At 44.2% G+C, this 21779-nt stretch overlaps 1 protein-coding gene across 1 annotated transcript; it reads right to left on the reverse strand.

Moving 5' to 3' along the window:
• Positions 1 to 3964: 3964 nt before the first annotated feature.
• On the reverse strand, positions 3965 to 16826 carry LOC139576122 (fibulin-7). The gene is made up of 8 exons (XM_071401805.1): positions 16652 to 16826; positions 13180 to 13339; positions 12481 to 12651; positions 11621 to 11746; positions 6041 to 6223; positions 5645 to 5782; positions 5070 to 5205; positions 3965 to 4949 (listed from the first exon to the last, which is right to left on the reverse strand). The coding sequence occupies exons 1-8, from the start codon at positions 16715 to 16717 to the stop codon at positions 4586 to 4588; spliced, it is 1344 nt and encodes a 447-aa protein (XP_071257906.1). The 5' UTR covers positions 16718 to 16826; the 3' UTR covers positions 3965 to 4585.
• Positions 16827 to 21779: the final 4953 nt, after the last annotated feature.

Below are 21779 nucleotides of genomic sequence, written 5' to 3' on the forward strand. Positions count from 1 at the left end.
TTATCATTATGTTATTGTGTTACTTTTTATACTTTTTTACTTTCGTTTTTTTGGTAAACATTTTCTTAACTCTTCTTGAACTGCACTGTTGGTTAAGGGCTTGTAAGTAAGCATTTCACGGTAAGGTCTACACTTGTTGTATTCGGCGCATGTGACAAATAAAGTTTGATTTTGATTTGAATAGTTGTGCGAAGGATGTGGTTTTCTGCACTCCAATCCACAAGTCCACTCAGAGAAGTGAGGAGATAGTGGCCTGCACAGTCTGAAGTGCTGCCAGGTGCCTGGCCCCTAACAACGTGCCCCTTAGCAACCATCAATCAGGGCCAGGTCACACAGTTCAGGGAGAGTTTGAGAAGCCGGTCTAAGGTGCTCCTACACACTCAGGCTTCGGTCGTGGGGGATTGGGAGTGGAGTGAGCAGCTTGGAAGGGCTGTGAGGTGCTGATAACAGTCACCAGCAAGGAAGGAGAGAGAGAGTGTCCCGGGGAGAGGAGTAAAGGACAGTTAGAGGTCAGATCAGACATCTTCTGGAACAGTTCCTCCCCTTCCCCCACTCCACACCCACCTTCCTTACACCCCCACATCCTGTTTGCCGTACTTGGCTGCATATGTTACCTGTTCCTGGCTCTAGGACTGGGGGACTGACGTGGGCACAGTCAGGGCTTTGTTGGCCCTGGCCGTACTTCTCACAGACCTCCCATTGTAACAGCTGGGCACTGCTGCCATGCATACCAACCCCCCTCACCTGCCCAGTGCGCCCACCCAGGTTGGGCCTCTGCCAGCCAAACTCTGGCTCTAGATCTAGGCCATGTCTCAGTTTGCCTGGGCCCAGTCAACAGACAAGGGTCTGGGCCCCAACTCTCCTTCCTTCCCTTAAACCTACGACAGGGACGGAGTGTCCCCTTTCACATACAATCATGATGTCTGACTGAGAGGGGCTTCAAAGAGGACTAGGTAAAGGCTTATAGGAGTATAAGCTCTTATTGTGTGGGGAGGCCGGACTGGAATGAGGATATTGATTTCAGAGAGTTGGCACCGCTGGCACTCAGAGGTTTATCTGCTCAGAGGGTGACTCATCCACCACATCAGACAGAGAGGGAGAGAGAGAAAGATGGAAGATGTAGGGAAAGAGAGAGGAGAGAGAGAGGGATAGGCAAAGAGAGATGGAGGGAAGCAGAGACACTCTAGACCTGACACATGGGCACCCACAGACAGGCCGTGATAGATGAAATCATCAGAGCACCCTATTGACTGTACTGTGTGTGTGTGTGTGTGTGTGTGTGTGTGTGTGTGTGTGTGTGTGTGTGTGTGTGTGTGTGTGTGTGTGTGTGTGTGTGTGTGTGTGTGTGTGTGTGTGTGTGTGTGTGTGTGTGTGTGTGTGTGTGTGTGTGTGTGTGTGTAGGGGGATACAGAGGAAGAGAGCTTGGATCTCTTTGATGTTGTTGGAATGGAATGGTGGTCTAAGGTTACTAATGGATAAAGAGTACTGGAACGCTCGCTACTGTTTCCAACTCTGTTTTCAACTCAGACCCAGGGTGTGTGTGTGTGTGAGTGTGTGTGTGCGCCTGGGTGCTCATGCATGTTTGAATATGCTTGTGTTTTAAAGGCCCAGTGCAGCTGATGAAACTAACACTGTAAAAGTGTGAACAAATGTATCAGTGTTATCTCCTGATAGTTGCTGAATTAAAATACAATCTTCCACACAGGACCTTATAATTAGCAGGTTTGTATGGGTGGGAGTTTTGGCTTTCCATGGTGACATCACCGTGCAGTAAATTGGTTAATAAACCAATTAAATTCTTGCTTGAGAAATAGTTTAGAATTTTTGCCCATTTTAATGGAAATCTATTACAGTAAGGTACTTATGTGTTACCCAGAAAATATTTGATATTGATATAAAAAAAACAGTTGCATTGGACCTTTAATGTGTATGTGTGGGGTCTGGGACAGATTGAAAAGAGGAGAGGAATGGGGTCAAGGTGTAGGGTTTGAATTCAGGACAGGAGGAGGGTGTGTGTGAGATACAGGTAGTCCTGGGTGGGCAGAGACAGGAGGGTTAGGAGGGGGTGAGGAGAGGAGAGGTGTGGAGGGGGTCAGAGAGGATATAGGGACGGACTAATCACCACATCAGCTTTGTTCCTCCCCCGGGGACAGACAACATTGGGACAGGCTGCCATTCAACTATACATCTCCTTACTTCCTTTCTCTTTCTGTCCCTTCCTTTCATCAAGACAGAAAGGGAGAGAGATACAGACAGAGTGAAGAACAGTGAGGGGTCTCTTTCAGAGCAGAAATAGAGTCTCTTAATTCACAGCAGCCCTTAGCCGATGACTGACTGACCGCTGTGAATTGCCTGCTATTGATACCACTCTATTCAGCCATCATTTTCTCTTCCTCTATCTCTCTTTATCATTTCCCCCTGTCCCTCTGTGTGCAATCTCATTTTGGGATCCTCATCCCCCCTGTGGTCCCCTAGTGGGTCTCAGCCAGGTCAGGGGAGTCCCTCCTCGTCTCTCTCAGCCCAACATGGTGACTCCGAGGTGGGGCTGGGTTCAGTGTGTTAGTGCCTGTTTGTCTGAGGCACACTGTCACGCCCTGATCTGTTTAACCTGTCCCTGTGATTGTCTCCACCCCCTCCAGGTGTCGCTTATTTCCCCCAGTGTATTTATCCTTGTGTTTCCTGTCTCTCTGTGCCAGTTTGTCTTGTATGTTTAGTCAAGTCAACCAGTGTGTTTTTCACGGTACTCCTTTTCTATTCTCTTTTTGCTTGTCTTCCCTGTTTTGACCACTGCCTGACTCTGGACTACTTTCCCACCTGCCTGATCATCCTGCCTGTCCTGACCTTGAATCTGCGTGCCCTTCGGTACCTATTGGACTCCGAACTGGTTTTGACCTTTTCCCTATATACGACCATTCTCTTGCCTACCCCTTTTTGGATTAAACACATTATAAGACTCCAACAATCTGCCTCCTGTGTCTGCATCTGGGTCTCACCTTGTGCCTTGATACACACTGCCTAGCTCTGCGTGGCTGCATTGGACTGGTTAACCCCTCACACTCTACACTTACATCAGTGCCTATATAAAGTACACTCACTGTGCTGTGGTCATTGCAGGGTGCTCTATGTTGAGGGAGCTGTGATGTGGGATATCTTATACACTACTGGTCATTTATTGTGTAAGAATTTGTGTGTATGCGTTCTCACACCACTACTCACAGGGATCTTGTTTGTGTGTGTCCGTGGCATTGGCCCTATGTGTGGTGTGGTGTTAACCAGGGTTTTCACGTCCGTCCAGATGATAGAGTGCAGAGAGTGGGGAAGGTTTGTGGGCAGCCTGACACAGGGGTGAAACATTTCATCAGCATCCTCTACAACCCACGCCACAACAACACCAGCCAAATCTACAGTACATCTCCTCACACACACACACACGCACGCACGCACGCACGCACGCACGCACGCACGCACGCACGCACGCACGCACGCACGCACACACACACACACACACACACACACACACACACACACACACACACACACACACACACACACACACACACACACACACACACACACACACACACACACACACACACACACACACCTAAGCACCCAAACACCCAGTGCTAAAAAGGTGGAAAAGAGCATTTCAATTTGTCATATCTCATTAAGTAACAATATACACTGTGTTTGCTGGTTTAGCTCATGCATACTGTAAGGATCTAGGAGCTCTTTGAGCAGAGTGACTTTGGCTGTCTGTCTGCTGGACAGTGTAGCTCTGTACTGCCATGCCTGATGTCTTCCCCAGATCTGCACTACTCGTACTGTACATCATACTCCTGTTTCAGCCTCTATGACGGACAGATCATCTACAGGTCACAGTTCAAGGCAAGCCCCTTATACAGTCCTGTGCAGAGACATAAGTGTATATGAAAAGTAAATAATTAAACCCTAGAAATCATACAGTATTGTTTTGATTACATGTTTAATAGTGCTTTCTCAGATAAATAAAAAGCAGATCACAAACAGGGGTTTACAACACCTTCAAAATAAATATATCAAAACAAGTTTAACACAAGACCAGGAAATATAGGATTGTCAATGTGTAGCTTCATGTCTTCTCATCTTACAGATATTGATTGTTACTTTGTCATATGTTGGATGTAAAACAATAAAACCAGTTAAGGACTTCTGCTTGTATTTACATGCCCAGCTCTCTCTCACTCTCTCAGCTTCAGTGAGGAAACATTCAATATTCACCACAAGTGGCCATTTTCTCATTTTCATGTCTCTGACCCCGTGTCCCCATCCCTAATTTCTCACCCCCCTAAACCTTACCTGAACCATTCCCTTTCTGTCATTATAATTGATACAACTCTACCAAATGCATCCGTTCCTGCCATACCTGTATGTCTCGACTAAACTTCCCCTACCTTTAGTCCTTCTTTGTTCCTTAGGACTTAGTGCCTCACCTCTCCCAGCCCCCCAGCCCTAGCCACTGCCCCACTCCAAAACTCTTACCACAGTACTCCCTCCTCCCTCTCTTCATTCCTCCCTCTACATCCCTACCTTCCTCTCTCCCTCTCTAGAACTCGTACTGGGAGATGAACATGGTGATCTTGGTGATGTACCGCCCCATCTGGACCCCTTTCTCCAGCTCGGTCATCTCCACCTCTGCCTCCAGTGTAGCAGGGCCTTGCACCGGGCTCCCCAGCACCAGCTGGCCTGTCTGGCGGTCCGACCGCTGCACTGTAAAGTGGCGTCTGGCCTGCCCGCGGCCCAGCAGGGAGAAACGCAACGTGTCCCCCATGAGACGGAGGGCCGACACACGGAACATGGTGCGTGGTGCTGACAGGTTGGATACAACAGACAGGTAGTGGTGGGAGATGGAGTTAGGGGCCTGAGAGCACACCCTGTTGTCCACAGAGCAGGGGTTACGCTCACAACGCCTGGGGAACAGGGAAAGAGAAAATTATATAGGCATTGAGAGGTGTATTATTGCAAGAGAGTGATAAAGAGTTACATGTTATCAAATATATTCTTGATTAACTATAAGAGAAGGTACTCACAGGGGTGAGGTTTTGCTGTAGGTGGCGTTTCGTATGCGGGGGCAGTCCACACGTACACATTGGAACCCTCCGTAGGTGTTTATACACATCTGGTCCCGGGTGCAGTTATTCAGTCTGGTGGCACACTCATCTATGTCTACAGGCCAGGGAGAGAGAGGGAGAATAATGTGTGTAAAAGTGAGGGAGGGACAGATAAAAAAAGACAGAGAGAAAATAGAGAGAGCGAGACAGAGAAATAACTGATTTATTGTAATTGCCTACAAAAACAAACATTTATTCAGACCAGATGTATGGTTTGTTTAATTATTCAGCCAGTGGATAACAGAATTGCATGGAATTACAGATACAACGGATAGGAAATAATAGGAAACATTCATTATCCTTCAGCCAAGTTATCTTCTTTCTCTTTGTGGTAGACTATTCAAATGTTTAGTATTCATCTGGCATAACTGGCATGTTTTGAGCCAGAGGATTTGATGGTGTGTGTGTGTGTGTGTGTGTGTGTGTGCGTGCGTGCGTGTTCAGCATTTGAGACTTTGGTACAGTGTGTGTGTGTGTGGGTGGTCTCCTTTCACCTTTGCAGTTGCGTCCGTCGCGGGTGACATTGTATCCAGCGGGACAGGTACAGCGGTAGCCTCCAGGGGTGTTAACACAGGCATGTAAACACAGCCGGCCAGCCTGACCCATGTGGAACAACTCACACTCATCAATGTCTGAAACACACACACACACACACACACACACACACACACACACACACACACACACACACACACACACACACACACACACACACACACACACACACACACACACACACACACACACACACACACACACACACACACACACACACACACACACACACACATATCAATTGCCATTGATGTCAGTTACAGTATATAACATTATGTGGTCATACTGTGTGTCTTTTTATGTTACCATAGCAATGGTAGCTGATTGTGGTGTACCTGTGCAAGTGGTGCTGTCACGCCCAGAGATGGTGTATCCGGGGTCACAGGTGCAGTGGGTGGTGCCCTGGACCTGCGTACAGCGAGACGGACGGACAAACGGACCAACAGTCACAGCCGGGGGAGAGATGGCAGCAGCCGCAGAGGAGGTGGCAGACGAGGTGTTCGTCATGGTGACAAAGACTGGAGAAAAAAGAAAGAGGGAGAAAAAGAAAGAGAGGAATGAGGAGAAGAGTGATACTAAGGATGATTCTCATTGATATGGAGGTTTCTGACTGCAGTCTGAGGGCATGGCCATCTAAACATCTCCATCTTCAAATCAGTACAGTGCAGCTTCTTTCTTTATAAAACACTATGGATACCATGTGAACAAAGAGTTACAAATTAACTATTGGTTCCCAGGGTAACCACAGTGTTTGGAACAGTGTTGTGTTTGAGACCACCTAAAGCGAGACCGATTCATGACCAAGACCGGAGCAAATCTCGTCTGAGTCAAGACCGAGACCAGAGGGGGACAATGGGTACGAGACCGAGTCAAGACCAAGACCAGAAAATGGGAGTCCAATTCAAGACCATGATTGTAATTATGTCAAATTGCCACCATAATAGCAGTTCAAAATGTCCAGTATTTCTGTGTTTATATTTCAGAAGAACATATGGATTCTTTATACATTCAGAATGATGAAAAAAAGGCAGGCTGAGGGATAATAGAGCCACTCTACAATTTGTGAATAACCCAAACACAGTGTGGAATAATGAGGGCCTTCTACACCTTCAGAGAAGGGCTAAGGATTTATAAAATAACTATAATTAATTATATTATTTTTTTCAATTAAGTTTTTGTTGGAAAGGAAACGGTTAACACTGGAGAGAAAAAAAGATCCAATCAGGATTTTTCTTTGCTGGTCTCTGGGGAGATAAATCTAGCTAGCTAAGTCAGCCATTGGCTAGGCCATCAGAAGCTAGATAGCCTCCAACACTCTACTCAACAAATTGGATGCAGTCTATCACAGTGCCATCCGTTTTGTCACCAAAGCCCCATATACTACCCACCACTGTAGCCTGTACGCTCTCGTTGGCTGGCCCTCGCTTCATACTCGTTGCCAAACCCACTGGCTCCAGGTCATCTACAAGTCTTTGCTAGGTAAAGCACCGCCTTATCTCAGCTCACTGGTCACCATAGCAGCACCCACCCATAGCACGCGCTCCAGCAGGTATATTTCATTGGTCACCCCCAAAGCCAATTCCTCCTTTGGCCGCCTTTCCTTCCAGTTCTCTGCTGCCAATGACTGGAACAAACTGCAAAAATCACTGAAGCTGGAGACTCATATCTCCCTCACTAACTTTAAGCACCAGCTGTCAGAGCAGCTCACAGATCACTGCACCTGTACATAGCCCATCTGTAAATAGCCCATCCCCATACTGTATTTATCTTGCTCCTTTGCACCCCAGTATCTCTACTTGCACATTCATCTTCTGCACACCCTACCATTCCAGTGTTTAATTGCTATATTGTAATTACTTCGCCACCATGGCCTATTTATTGCCTTACCTCCCTTATCTTACCTCATTTGCACACAATGTATATATAATTTTTTCCACTGTATTATTGACTGTATGTTTGTTTATTCCTAGTGTAACTCCGTGTTGTTGTATGTGTCGAACTGCTTTGCTTTATCTTGGCCAGGTCGCAGTTGTAAATGAGAACTTGTTCTCAACTAGCCTACCTGGTTAAATAAAGGTGAAATAAAAAATAGATACATAGAAGGCCTCTGCCATTCAACTGAATCAGGGCAACATTTTGGAGTGACAGTGGAATCAACCAATCACATTTTGACTTGTAATGGGTGGACTGTTTTTTACAAAAAAAATATGGAAACATCTGCTTTCTGAAAAGCTGACAGGTCACTGCGCAATAGCAAGCAGTAGTTTTCCTATGGTGTAGCTAGCTATCTTTTGTTGTAGGCTAGTTTGTAGCGGCTGCAGCAGGTGTTATAGAAGAGGATGTTACTAATTTGTTAGCTTCTCCCTTTTCAAGAATAACTTCTTGAATAAGTCCAAATTTATCCTCATCTTTTGAGTGGAACTGTTTATTTTATTTCAGCTCCCTTGCTGTTGTTAGCCATCTCTTTGAAAATAACTTATGTGTGAAACATTGTTGCATTTAAACTTTAGGTCACCGGTTACTTTGTGTGCTAAACGTTAAATATTTTTTGCAATGGAAATTAATAGTTGTACATTTCGATTAAGAAATGCTTAGCCTAATGGTTGTGTTTTAGTATTCTTATGATTGGAACCCACTGGCTTACTATGTCAGAGTGATTGGACTGCTTATTCTTTAACATCATGCTGTGTGTGACTGCTGTCTTTCCATCGGCCCTATGCCGTGGTGTAGTTGAACCTGGAGAGGTAGGTATACTCACATTTTGCAAAAGAAATCTCAAATGGCCTGCCAAGCGAAGGAAAAATCTTATGTTCTTCTATGTTTTTTAGATTTGCATTCTCTAAATCACACCTTTTTTTTTTTAATAGAAAAACAACAAAAATGTGACGTTCTAAGTCCACAACAATGCTTAAAGCACATCAGGAGACCCTTTTGGAGGTCTGACAATATAAATAATATATATTTTTGTCATAATCATGTATTCTTTTTCTGTTTTTGCTCAATCTGATTGGGTGGTTCTGGCTCCCCAGTGGGTGGGCCTGTGTCCACCCAGGCCCACCAATGCCTACGCCACTGATGCAAACAGGGTATGATGACTGAATCGCTCATCACAATAGCCTACTGACTTTGGATCAAACCCTTGTCAATACCTTGTTTGCATACCCATTGTTGCCATAGTTAGCATTTACTGGTAGATATCATACATTGAAAAGTATTTCCAACCTACCCTACAGGCTACCAATGTCATTTTTCTGTGAGCTGCTCTATGCCAAAAAAACAGTTGAGAGCTGTGCGCTCTTGCTGCCTGCAGATGACATTCCGTTGAAACTAGGCTATGTGTGCGGCGCGTGTGAATATTCAGCTCTGGAAGAAATTAAGAGACCACTGCAAAATTATCAGTTTCTCTGGTTTTACTATTTATAGGTATGTGTTTGGGTGATTGAAAATCAGGGTTATTCCACCAAATATTGATTTCTGAACTTTGTCTAAGTTAAAACATTAGTATTGTGTTGTTTAAAAATGAATATGAACTTATTTTCTTTGCATTACTCCAAGTCTGACAACACTGCATCTTTTTTGTTATTTTGACCAGTTGTCATTTTCTGCAAATAAATGCTCTAAATTAGAATATTTTTATTTGGAATTTGGGAGAAATGTTGACAGTAGTTTAAATAAAAAATTTAAAAAATGATAATTTTACCCAAACACATACCTATAAATAGTAAAACCAGAGAAACTGATAATTTTGCAGTGATCAAAATTTTTTCCAGAGCTGTATGTCACGTACTTTGCGATTGTGTAGGCTACTTTATGCATGGTTTCTTTATTGTTATACGTAATTGATAAGTCATATATCTCCACTACACTACTTTGATATGCATCACTGGGGATTAAGAAGTGAGTATACACAATGCCCATAACAAAGTGGGTTTACGGTGTATACCTGCATATAGCCTCCACTACGCCAGTGGCCCTTTGTTAAAAAAAAAGTGCAGTCCTAAATGAGTCCGCTGGTATGACGGTTGCTGTCCTTTCAGCATCACGAACCTGTCACACACTGAAGGCCTAGGTCCAATAGGTTCGCCACTGTACTAACCTGTCACACACTGAAGGCCTAGGTCCAATAGGTTCGCCACTGTACTAACCTGTCACACACTGAAGGCCTAGGTCCAATAGGTTCGCCACTGTACTAACCTGTCACACACTGAAGGCCTAGGTCCAATAGGTTCGCCACTGTACTAACCTGTCACACACTGAAGGCCTAGGTCCAATAGGTTCGCCACTGTACTAACCTGTCACACACTGAAGGCCTAGGTCCAATAGGTTCGCCACTGTACTAACCTGTCACACACTGAAGGCCTAGGTCCAATAGGTTCGCCACTGTACTAACCTGTCACACACTGAAGGCCTAGGTCCAATAGGTTCGCCACTGTACTAACCTGTCACACACTGAAGGCCTAGGTCCAATAGGTTCGCCACTGTACTAACCTGTCACACACTGAAGGCCTAGGTCCAATAGGTTCGCCACTGTACTAACCTGTCACACACTGAAGGCCTAGGTCCAATAGGTTCGCCACTGTACTAACCTGTCACACACTGAAGGCCTAGGTCCAATAGGTTCGCCACTGTACTAACCTGTCACACACTGAAGGCCTAGGTCCAATAGGTTCGCCACTGTACTAACCTGTCACACACTGAAGGCCTAGGTCCAATAGGTTCGCCACTGTACTAACCTGTCACACACTGAAGGCCTAGGTCCAATAGGTTCGCCACTGTACTAACCTGTCACACACTGAAGGCCTAGGTCCAATAGGTTCGCCACTGTACTAACCTGTCACACACTGAAGGCCTAGGTCCAATAGGTTCGCCACTGTACTAACCTGTCACACACTGAAGGCCTAGGTCCAATAGGTTCGCCACTGTACTAACCTGTCACACACTGAAGGCCTAGGTCCAATAGGTTCGCCACTGCGCAAACATGTCTATACTAGATATAAAGACTGCCGGTATTAATGTTTCAACAAAGGAGTGTATATATTTGGCCTGGCAAAGCGGTTTTATGTGCTGACTGAATGGAAGCTGATAATTAAGAGTTTTTTACTGCGCTGGTCTCGGCTGGTCTCCAGAAGAAATTACCAGTTGTCACTATCCAAGACTGAGTCAAGACTGAGCACAAATGTATTGGACACGGAGATGAGACACTCAAAATGTTGTCTGGAGGCCAGACAGGCGGATGGTCTCGACTGACTTGCAACTTAAGTTAGGCTACATTAAACTTTTAAATATTAAACATTCATGCAACACTGTAGTTTCCCAACATTTCCTGACTTCAGTGTTCACATCCATTGCACCGTGCAGCCCTCTATCAGTGGGCTGTGTGTGAGTGGGATGATAGACTTATAGAAGGCTCCCACACAGTGCAAGCAGTGTTAGTCATGGTCAAAGTCCATCTAAATCCCCATTAGTCTGTGTGTGGTTCTCACTTACAGCAGTGTACTGTACACAGGGGGGAGAAATGAAAACAAACAGACAGAGAGAAACAAAACAGAGAAAAACAAAACCTAACTGGGCCATATTGATTCGCTGGCTCTGCCTGGAGCCCTTAGTGTGTATGATAGCCCAGCCAGCCAGAACCAGCGAGAGGGAGTGGACATGGGTCTCCCTCGGTGTCTGGCCCTTGTGTGTTGTTGTTACTAGTTAGCCATAGCATAGAGATATATAGGACTGTAAGTCCTGGTTCCAGTTTATAATATAAATAAGGCACCTCAAGGGTTTTGTTGTATATGGCCAATATACCACGGCTAAGGGCTGAGTCCAGGCACTTCACGTCGTGCATAAGGACAGCCCTTAGCCATGGTATATTGGCCAATATACCACACTCCTTTGGGCCTTATTGCTTAAGCATTTCTACCTACATGTTGGCACAGGGCTCTGGCAGGTGGCTCCGGCCCAGCCTTTGGTACACGTGCAGGAGAACTGGTTCACCTCGTTCACACACGTCCCCCCGTTCAGACAGGGAGACAAGGCACACTCATTTATGTCTGAGGAAAGACAGGAGGAGTAAGGGATTAGTCAAGAGAGGAGAATTAAGTAATATTAGCCCTGATGTAAATGTTGGCTAGGTAACTCACTGACAAGCACAGGTGGAACCTTATAGCTCTGATGCATGAACCAAAAGAGAAAAGCTCCTTCTCTCTGTGTGTGTGTGTGCGTGCACACACTTGTGAGCGTGAATGTGCATGCGTGTGAGTACTTGACATAACCGGAGCGAAAGGGAGGGCCTGACTTTTAGTCTCACAGAACGTCTTTGAAGCATTATCTAAATGTTAGCGAGCTGTCAAGACAGAGGGCTGCTATCACTATGTGTCACAGTCACTGGATTCAATAACCCATTCTAGATGGCCATGAAAATACATAAAAAGGAAATTTGATAATGAAACGCATATGGATGCAAGCCATCTTATCTAGATAAATGTTAGTAATATGCATGAAGTTTAAAATGGGGGAAAGAGAGATACAGAAAAGAGAGGGGGACACAAAGAGGATGCTGACAAGGACTTGAGAGAGATGGTAGAGCAGATAAAGAGATGAGTGACAGAACAGAGAAGAGGAATGGAGAAGAGAAAAGGGTGGGGGGGAAGAGATGCCAGAGAAAGAGAAGAAGTAGATGGTAGTTGACAAAAGATAGTGATTTCACGTCAGATGTGTGTCTCCCTAATGGTTAAGGTTTGGATTAGGGGTGGGGTGATCTGTAACAGATGGTAGGGTCACTCACTGCGGCAGGTGGGCTGCTGGCCGCTCCAGGTGAGGCTCTCCTGACACATCCTGCTCTCTGCTCCCACCAACTCATAACCCACATCACACAGGAAGTGAACCTCGTGACCTGGGGTCTGCGCCTTTCCCAACTTCCTGCTGTTGGCAGGCGTGTCCAGCTTTAGACAGGTATCTGTAAAGTGGTGGGGGGTGGTTGGTAGGGGGACATAAGCCAAGACTTAACTCTCCAGCCGTAGCTCCATAGGAGCTCAATGTAACATTTCTACCTACCGCTAACCACCAAATGTTAAATGACATACCAGTAGTAGCAAAGGAATAATAATCCACCAGAGTAAACATTTTTAGAACGCAGCGTGACACTGCTATTAGCATTTTTACAGCTAATTAGCATTTTTACCAGGACTAGTCGGTCCGGCTGGGGCTGTGTGTAGGCCTACACAACTTACTGAATCACGATTGGTTCTCGTTCATGAGGTTGACAACAATAGCAAAAACATTAGTAATACAAAACTTCTTCACATTCTTGCAACTGGTGTTTTTTGGATTCTAAAATAAAAAGCAGCAGGCCTACTGAAAGCCATTTTAGGCATTTCAGTGTACTTTTAAAAAAAACGTGAAGAAATCGAATTTAAGCCTATGGCTAAAATGATAGGCTACATGTTGCTTCTTCAACCGATGTTTGGGCTGTGTGCAGACTTACCATTGTTTGCTTTGCCAGTCTGTTTGGTGGCTGTGTTTTGTAGCAAGTTGAGTTTCTTCCTCAGGGTGCGGAGGCTCTGAAGATATGCAGCCTCGTGGGTCGACAGCAGCTTCTGGACCTGCTTTAGGGAGCTCTGCATGTCCTGCCTGCTGGGACAGTCCTACAGGGACAGGGCATGGTAACCAGGTGAAAACGTTTTTTGTCCAACAGAAACAGGGGAAGCCAGTGGCAGTCGAACAGTTAAAAAGTGTTGTACAGGGATAACTTGACAAGAGAGTCATCCCCAAAAAGGCAATTCATTTGCAGAGTTACTGTATTTTTAAAAGCAGTAATACAGGAAGATCTTAATTGGTTTTTAGTGAAGGGGCACGTTACAAACGTGGGTTGAGGAACATAAGGAACATGCACGTTTATTTTCCTATGCTGACATAGGCTACACAGAGCACATTCATTGCCTAATGAAATGCAGTTACAGTTGATAGACGGCTGCCTAATTTAAACTCAAGTCAGGGACCGTGAGACACAGGTGACTTGGTCAGAAGATGGAGGCAGAACTAACTCTTACATTAGCTTCCTAGAATTTGACATCACTCAGTTATACAAGACACATTCACTGCAAAAGCTTGGCAAATGTCCTCGCTACCTAATCACTGGACAGAACAGAGAAATGACCTCACCAACAAGTTAATGTTGGAATAACAGGACAGAAGTACAGCAGCTACTGTACATTGGCTTGAGTTATGAATGATAAACTAGCAGCTGGTGAGCCACATGAAGTGATTTGTTACTGCATTTAGAAAGTATTTGAGGGGTTTTCCTAAGATAGCACTGAAAGGTAAAGAATGTAGTGTACAGTACCTAAAAGTTACTAAAAAGGCATATGGTCACTGGTCTGGGTTTCTAGGGAGACCAGAGGAGAGACATCAGAGTAGACATACCTGCTTCAACACTACCTCAGCACTCAGAGGGTCATGTTTTTAATCTCACTGTACACAGTAGGCAGCCTAGTCGATGTGGTGAATGAATGAATTGAGCGGCGACATCATCCCCCTGGTTGTCTGCCCTACACGTGAACCAAGAGTTCTGGGCACGCATGGGCATCTCAACAACCCCTACCACCAGCTGAGGAACTTGAAGTCAGAGGTGGCTGTAGTGTTGGTAGGCTGTTGCCTTTGTGCAAAGTGAGTTGTTCTCTAGTGGTAGTAGTTTTATGTTCTGGAGGTTGTGTGCTTATGCCCCTGGTGAGGTTACTTGATGGTGCCAGAGAGAAGTCCTGTAGGCCTCCTGTATGGTCTAAGGGGGTTGCTGTGAAACACTGAAGACACACTCCATGAGAGAAAGAGTGGCTCCAATCCAATCTGGACTCATTCTCACAACAGATTCCCATCACACTAAATCCCCTCCCAGTCTGTCTTCTCTCATATCCCAGCCTATCTCTGCTGTTCTATCTCTTTAGCCCATAAGTCTCTGGAAGTTCTGACAGTCAGTGGAATGATCTCCTTGGAGGCATAAAAAATTGTTGCTTGCTCATAGCGTTCATCGTTTGATGCAGGGGTGGGTGTACTGTAGGTTTTGATAAAGGGTAGGGAGGCTGTTTGGGGTCAGATGGTGTGGAATAAACACCCAGAGGGTAAACATCACCTGTGTATGAGGCACAGCCTCTCCTCCCATTGGCTGAGAAAATCAGGGAGTGTTAGTAGTATATTTTTCCTAAACTCTCACTCCCTCTTTCAACTCTCTCCCTCCTCCTCTCTGTCCTCTCATGAATGTTTTCAGAAAGCCAATTAGTGTTTTCATCTGGCAGAAGTTATGTAAGAAAAGTAAATATTTGGTCATCCTGTGAAAACACCTGGCTGATTGAAACTGGAGCAGGGAGCTATGCTGCTGGAGCGACATCAGTCAGGACGGAGGGAGGGAGGGAGGGAGGGAGGGGCTGCTGTTTGTGTGCCCCAGCGATAATGTCCTCTTTCTGCCTCCGCTGCAAAACATTTCATGTGTTTGCATTTCATGTGTCTGTGACATTATCTTGGTGTGCCTAGGTAACATACCTATTGCCTCCTTCAGTAAGTTCTGAGCTGCTCTTTGAATCGAGAGGTGTGCAGTGCAATGATGAAGGCCAAAGTAGCATGGTGATCTAATCCAAGGATTCTAGATTGTTCTAAGTGAATTCTGTGATGCAGAAAGGTTTTGCATAAAAGGAAAAGTGTCCTGTAGCTAATAATACTCTGGCTGACATTGTTCAATTATGTAATCACTGCATGGCTTCAATTCTGCAGTGTGAGTTGTGCCATGACAAGAACAAGCCAAAGATCACTAATGAGACCTCAACAGACTCCTCATACACACAGCTCCTTACCACACAGTACGTCATGATCTTAACTAAATGTGGACAAAAACTAAATTGAGTCCAAATTTGACATTCCACATGAATTTCTAACTGAACAACAGAAAGAGTACAGCATAGCACACACACACACACACACACACACACACACACACACACACACACACACACACACACACACACACACACACACACACACACACACACACACACACACACACACACACACACACACACACACACACACACACACACACACACACACACACACACACACACACACACACACACACACACACATACCAGCCTGCTGTAATATAGACCCTTGTCCTTGGACAAGGTAGAGAGGTTTAGCGGTTTTGTGCTGAAACACGTCAGAGGTGTTGGGTCTATTCATAGTGATGGGCCTCTCGGTGTCTGTACATGCATGCAAGGGGCCTTAGTAATTGTTTGTGCAGCTTGCCTGGGAATTGAGGTCGACCAAACACCAGTTCTATCAATGGGTGTCTGTCCATGTCATGATGCATGGATAATGACCTTATAGCTGGACTTGCAGGCTCCTGACTTTGACAAGAGATTGACACTTCAGCTTGATGCGTTTTGACCTTCAACAACACCCAGACATCAATGCTGCATCCCTCAGTGTTAGATGTTGAACTAAAGCCTGTCCACGAAAAGGGCATTCAGACAACCTTTCTCTCAGGTCTATTTTCTCAGTTGTAAATCTGTGTGATATTTACCCACTGTCTTTTCAGGTCATTACAGATAATGGCAAGAATTTTAACTATGGCCTGAGGCTATATGTGATAGTTAATTGGTCTGGAAATGTTTTCTGAGTTTATTACATTAACGGACTATCTAAACACGTCAGAAACCACAATAGCCTACATTAAATCGTAACACACTCATAGAGATTATAATGGTAATCCATGATCATATCAAATTCAGTAATTTACTGAGATTTTACGTTTTACTCTGTGATATGTAGTGTAATATGTGCTTTTAAATCAGCTACATTTTTGATTGGACCAACCAGCTGTGCAAAATATATCCAAGAAACACCATATCTTGTCTCTTAATAGTGCCCAGGGTGCCCTCATGACACTGACAAGCTCAGGAAACACTCACCTGCCCAAACGCAGCGTGGATTGGACAAAGACACAGGAACACAATGACAGCGTGCGTCCAAATCATTTTCAGTTAATCCTGTACTGCGTTTACACTCAGTCCCGAAGCGTGCTGGGTTGGGTATCTTCTGGGTACAGTGAATTTCCAGTGTGTAAAATGCGCTTATAAGCACCTCAGTGGTATTTGTGAGAAATGCTATTAATTCATTCACATGTCAGACAAGTTGCCAAAGCGAAACTTTATGGAATGTAGGGTTTACTCGTCGAGAACCAATCAGGTTATGGGACTAGAAGACCTGTTGACCACATTTGACAAAATAACCATTGCGTAGGCATGTGTATTTTTTTCAAACTCTTTTCCTTTTTTTGGAAGGCACATGGCAAATTTCCTCCCTCATGAAAGCCTCTCAGATGTGGAATTTGTAAACTGAAGAGAAAAACAAATTTATCAGGAAGCTTGGATGGATTGATGCAAGCTCCACTGGGCAGTGGGCATTGTGGGAAGGTGACAAGCAGGGTAATGTGAGACACAACTCATACAGGTTGCATCTTCTCATGATTTACGAGGAAATGTAGACCCATCTTTCATTAGGGAAATAACTATGTAACACAGGAATACATATAACCTACTTGAACAGCACACACATTTTGTTGAATTAACTCAGCCTTGTGGTTATTACCAGGTAATTACAGTAGCCTAATGGACAATGAGTCTGTGTTCCAATGTGTTTTTTTGTTATCTTGAATGGCAGACATCCTGAGAGTAAAAGTGTACTGTTGAGTGAGCATAGAAAGTGGGGAAGGTGTGCCCTCTGCAGGGAGTAAGTGTCCATCACCTTGCCATCATCTAATACAACGGTTCTGTTCTCATCTCCCCAGCAGAACACACCTAACACCACCACTACCATGGAAGTATAGCTGAGGTTAGTTGTTCTGTCGTACCCCCAGCCTGGTGAACGTTCTCATACCATAAAAACATTCTCATGCCATAATCAGCTCCAGATAGTAAATCACCAACTGCTGAAGCATCAGGAGTCCTGTTTCATCACAGACCTGTCAGTGAGTTAGATCTGATTCCACCTGTAGCTGATTCAACCACCCACCCACGTAGTATAGACCCACTGTGACTGCACTGAACTGTACTGCATTTACTGGCCTCTACTTTACTGCTCCTTGCTTCTCTGCTTGCTCAGCTATAGTTCTCTCCCACTGTCCATTATGATACACATTTATCCCTTCTGCATTCTATTCTATTCCAGGGCTTGTGGTTCTGCATCACTCATCACAGGGACCTCCGCACCCGTCCTCTTGGGTAAAATCTGTCTCTTTCACGACTCATTGACATGATGGTCTCAAATCCCCCAGGACAGCACTGAAGACAACAGTCACACAACAGTAACTTCCCCACTACCACCCACCCACCTACTCACCCATGTACAGTACCCCATCCTACTGAAAGCCCTTCACTATGCCCAGGATGTGATATAAGCATCACTCCCATGTCTGAATCTCTGTCCTACTCACTGAGGTGACTCGGCGCTACTACAGTACCTTCCCTAATCCTAGTAGGTGATGTCACTATGGGAGGATAATGGGAAGAGAGCTGCATGTAGAATCAATAGCCCATGACCAGTGAGTGGTTCGTGACTGATTGGTGCCTCACTGCATGGGGGTCTCACTCCACAATGTCTGTTCTTTTATATCTTTGAGAATTTAATACAGAAACACGAGATGGCTCTCAATCCTGTGAGATCCTTCTGTAATGAGAAGCAGAACAGCACAGTTAGTTGAGGTTCTGTTGAAACTGGTTCCCCAATACACACCCCCTACCCCCTGTCTTTCAGTTTCTGTGGGGAACACACATACAGTATGAACCCTCAAATTAAATCACAGAGTCTTGAGAATACTCAAGTTTGGAGGGATTTATTGTGAAATGTCATTTTTGATTACATTTGCGCATATTATTTCCTACTAATGGTCAAGACATTTGATATGTTTGTGTGTCGTGCGGCGGGGGTGTAGTTGGAAAAGTTGGGGTTTTGATGTGATGATGGAGAATGATTGGGTATCAGAACTCTTCTGTTCAGCAGACGTTTCATAGTTTCACTGTGGTGATTATATTGTCTTGCTGACTTTGTGGGGATCTACTGCTGTAGTAGACCACTACGTAACAAAGGATTCCTGAAAAGATGGGTGAGATTTCTCGTCATGGTGTGTGAGCATCCCTGATTATTGAAACTTATCTCATTCTATAGTTGTACTTTGTGTTTGCAGAGATTAGCCACATAGAGATGGCATAGGAAAACCTCTGATTATTTGGTCTCTCTCACAGTGTTACCCACTATTGCATGAAGGCGGACTGAGCCATTTCTTTCAGCGCTACACTCTGCAATCACTGTAGTTACCTATCCTGAGGAAATAGGACAAGCGGTGCAGAATTCTCCAAATGAATGCCATAGTTAGGACTGTACTGCCAGTCATTGGTAGCCCAGTCTCATCAAATGAACACACACACACACACACACACACACACACACACACACACACACACACACACACACACACACACACACACACACACACACACACACACACACACACACACACACACACACACACACACACACACACACACACACACACACACAAAATATCTGTTCTTTGGAAAACCTTAATTGAAAAAAAGCCACATGTCAGATATTTGTTATGTCTGTTGCCTTCAGTGAAACATAAATATTTTCATTGTGAGTCCATATAAGTTGTAGATGTTATTCTCATGGATCAGTGACACTGATGTCTGCTCTGTTTGGGCTCCTTGTCTATCTCTCAAGTACGGTATATGTTCTTAATAAAGAGTTTAGGCTACAGTAATTGACTTGTGCTAACACGGATGTAGCCTACTGTTGTATGTAGCTTGCCCTACGCCACACCTGGGATCACTCAGATAGGCCTACTGACAGTCACCTTTGGCTTTTAATTTATGTTATCTTGATTGTTTTACATAGGGTATACATTGGCCTTAGGGCTGGTCCAGACTAAAAAAACTATTGATTAATCAAAAGTCGTCTGCTTGACCAAATCGATTGGTGGACATTTTTTAAGGTCTATTTTTCCATATATACACACATCCTATGTGTTTTACAGTGGCGACCTGTCATTCAGGACAGATGGGGCTCTGTTTAGCTAATATATACAGTGGGGAGAACAAGTATTTGATACACTGCCGATTTTGCAGGTTTTCCTACTTACAAAGCATGTAGAGGTCTGTAATTTTTATCATAGGTACACTTCAACTGTGAGAGACGGAATCTAATAAAAAAATATCCAGAAAATCACATTGTATGATTTTTAAGTAATTCATTTCCATTTTAAGTCATTAATTTGCTAAATTAAATTGTAGACCTACACAAGTCTGGTTCAGCCTTGGGAGAAATTTCCAAATGCCTGAAGGTACCACGTTCATCTGTGCAAACAATAGTACGCAAGTATAAACACCATGGGACCACGCAGCCGTCATACCGCTCAGGAAGGACACGCGTTCTGTCTCCTAGAGATGAACGTACTTTGGTGCGAAAAGTGCAAATCAATCCCAGAACAACAGCAAAGGACCTTGTGAAGACACTCTTGACATTCTCTCAATGTAGAAAAAAGTAAAAATAAAGAACCGTTGAATGAGTAGGTGTGTCCAAACTTTTGACTGGTACTGTATATGTATTTTTTACATATCAAATATCTGTTTGCAAACAATGTAAAAAACTGTTAATAAAGCCACATACAACATGTTCTCTTTTTAGCTTTATTGAGTGAGGCAGCTCCAAAATGCAGGTGTTTCAGCCTAGCTCAGTACTTTCTGAAGTGATGGGGCAGCCAGCGGAAAATACAGAGCGTAGGGGTTGGTAATGTTCTCTAGTTGCGCTGTGATTGGCTCAGTGTTCTGTCACTCATGGGGACACCTCGTCACCGAAAAAATCTACAGGGAGAGCTAGAAAGTTCAAGCCCCTTTGGGTGCTGGCATAGATTTACGGTAGAAGGGCCCGTCCAATAAGGCTCAAGGTCATTGGCCACAGATCAAAGGACGTTTTATCTACCATAGCTTTGATTAGGATGTTGACATGATCAGTTCACTTTCAAAATATTCGCTATCAACCTAGACAAGCAGTCGTCATCATGAATCGCGTTGAAAATCTACTGGCAAATCCTTTTCAAACCTTTTCATATGAAGAGAAATAAAACGTCTCGGTACTCATCGGCCATTGGACATAAACATTACAAAACAAGTCGGAAATCGCAAAAGTGGTTTGGAAGGAAGCAGTGGCGATTTAGAGTCTCATAGGAAAGGGTCTGAATAAACAAGCTATTACAGTTTTTATTTGTAATAAATTTGCTAATATTAAAAATGTTAAAAAGTTTTTGCTTTGTCATTATGGGGTTGTCACGTTCGTTATATGGTTGAAGAGTGGAGGACCAAGGCGCAGCGTGATAACAATGCATTCTTCTTTTAATGAAATGAAACAAAGAACACTTGACAAACTAACAAAACAACAAACGAACGAACGTGACGCTATAAACAAATAGTGCTGACACAAACACTACACATAGACAATCACCCACGAACTACCTAATGAATATGGCTGCCTAAATATGGTTCCCAATCAGAGACAACGATAGACAGCTGTCTCTAATTGAGAACCAATCTAGGCAACCATAGACATACATACACCTAGACTAGACACTGCCCCATAAACATACAAAACCCCTAGACAATACAAAACACATACATCCCCCATGTCACACCCTGACCTAACTAAAATAATAAAGAAAACAAAGATAACTAAGGCCAGGGCGTGACAGGGGTATTGTGTGTAGATTGATCAGGGATTTAAAAAATATATATTTTAGAATAAGGCTGTAACGTAACAAAATGTAGAAAAAGTCAAGGGGTCTGAATACTTTCCGAATGCACTGTATATTCTCTGTAGACAACTTGAATGAGTTGAATTGTCTCACCTAATTTTTCATGGGAATGGTTGACATTTACAATTTTGAGGAACAGACGAAACATTTTCACATATGAGACCAGTGACGATTTTAGCATGTAAATCTTGGTGGGGCAAACTCAACCATTGTTT

This window comes from Salvelinus alpinus, chromosome 5 (assembly GCF_045679555.1).
Source record: "Salvelinus alpinus chromosome 5, SLU_Salpinus.1, whole genome shotgun sequence".
NCBI lineage: Eukaryota > Metazoa > Chordata > Actinopteri > Salmoniformes > Salmonidae > Salvelinus > Salvelinus alpinus.

What these genes read in the sequence shown, in the direction of transcription:
- LOC139576122 (XM_071401805.1), bottom strand. Translation starts at nt 16,717, where the DNA reads ATGATTTGGACGCACGCTGTCATTGTGTTCCTGTGTCTTTGTCCAATC. An exon ending in GACTGGCAAAGCAAACAATG is followed by an intron (nt 12,652 to 13,179) that starts GTAAGTCTGCAC and finishes ACCACTTTACAG; the next exon opens with ATACCTGTCTAAAGCTGGAC. An exon ending in CCAGAGCCCTGTGCCAACAT is followed by an intron (nt 6,224 to 11,620) that starts GTAGGTAGAAAT and finishes TTTTTTCTCCAG; the next exon opens with TCTTTGTCACCATGACGAAC.